The 508-nt window shown below is 44.3% G+C and overlaps 1 protein-coding gene across 1 annotated transcript in view; it reads right to left on the minus strand.

Annotated features, from left to right (window-relative positions):
* The window catches only part of LOC107697601 (solute carrier family 12 member 2-like), a 23,181-nt gene that overhangs the window by 12,416 nt on the left and 10,257 nt on the right, over nt 1–508 (minus strand). The window contains exon 11 of the mRNA XM_016498398.1: nt 99–206. Coding sequence (XP_016353884.1) covers nt 99–206 — 108 coding nt within the window. The remainder of the gene's footprint in view (nt 1–98; nt 207–508) is intronic.

A 508-nucleotide genomic window follows, 5' to 3' on the forward strand; every position in this document is an offset into this window, starting at 1 on the left:
TTTTGTTGCCGCTTGGTTTAAAACCAATTTTAAGTTGGACAATGACAGTTGCAATGACTGAAAAGATTTTTCAGAAAGAGGTTTGTTTGTGTCCTGACCTGGAAGACTTTAGGAGCGCTGACCAGAGACGCCAGCGCCGATGAGAGAGTGGCAGAGAAGATCCCAGCTGTGATGAGCGGCCCAAAGCCAGACACCAAACTCATCACCTGAAAGATCATCACCAGCACACAGAGCATCAGTAAAGCTGAACGAGTTCACCACATCTCTTCTCAGAAAACATCAGCAGGGTTAGGGATAACGCATTACGGGCCAGATTTACTAAACAGGGCAAATTTAGCATTATAGAGCGCAATTCCATAAAAGCAGGAAATTCTGCGTGTGATTTACTAACGATATGGTGTTATCGAGATTGCTCTTTTTCAGAAGGGGTTTAACAACTGCAGTTTTCAGGGAGTTTGGAAAAGTCCCAGAAAGAAGTGAGGCGTTCACCACTTCTAAGAGATCTGCT

Source organism: Sinocyclocheilus anshuiensis, unplaced genomic scaffold, assembly GCF_001515605.1.
Source record: "Sinocyclocheilus anshuiensis isolate Anshui unplaced genomic scaffold, SAMN03320099.WGS_v1.1 scaffold1312, whole genome shotgun sequence".
NCBI lineage: Eukaryota > Metazoa > Chordata > Actinopteri > Cypriniformes > Cyprinidae > Sinocyclocheilus > Sinocyclocheilus anshuiensis.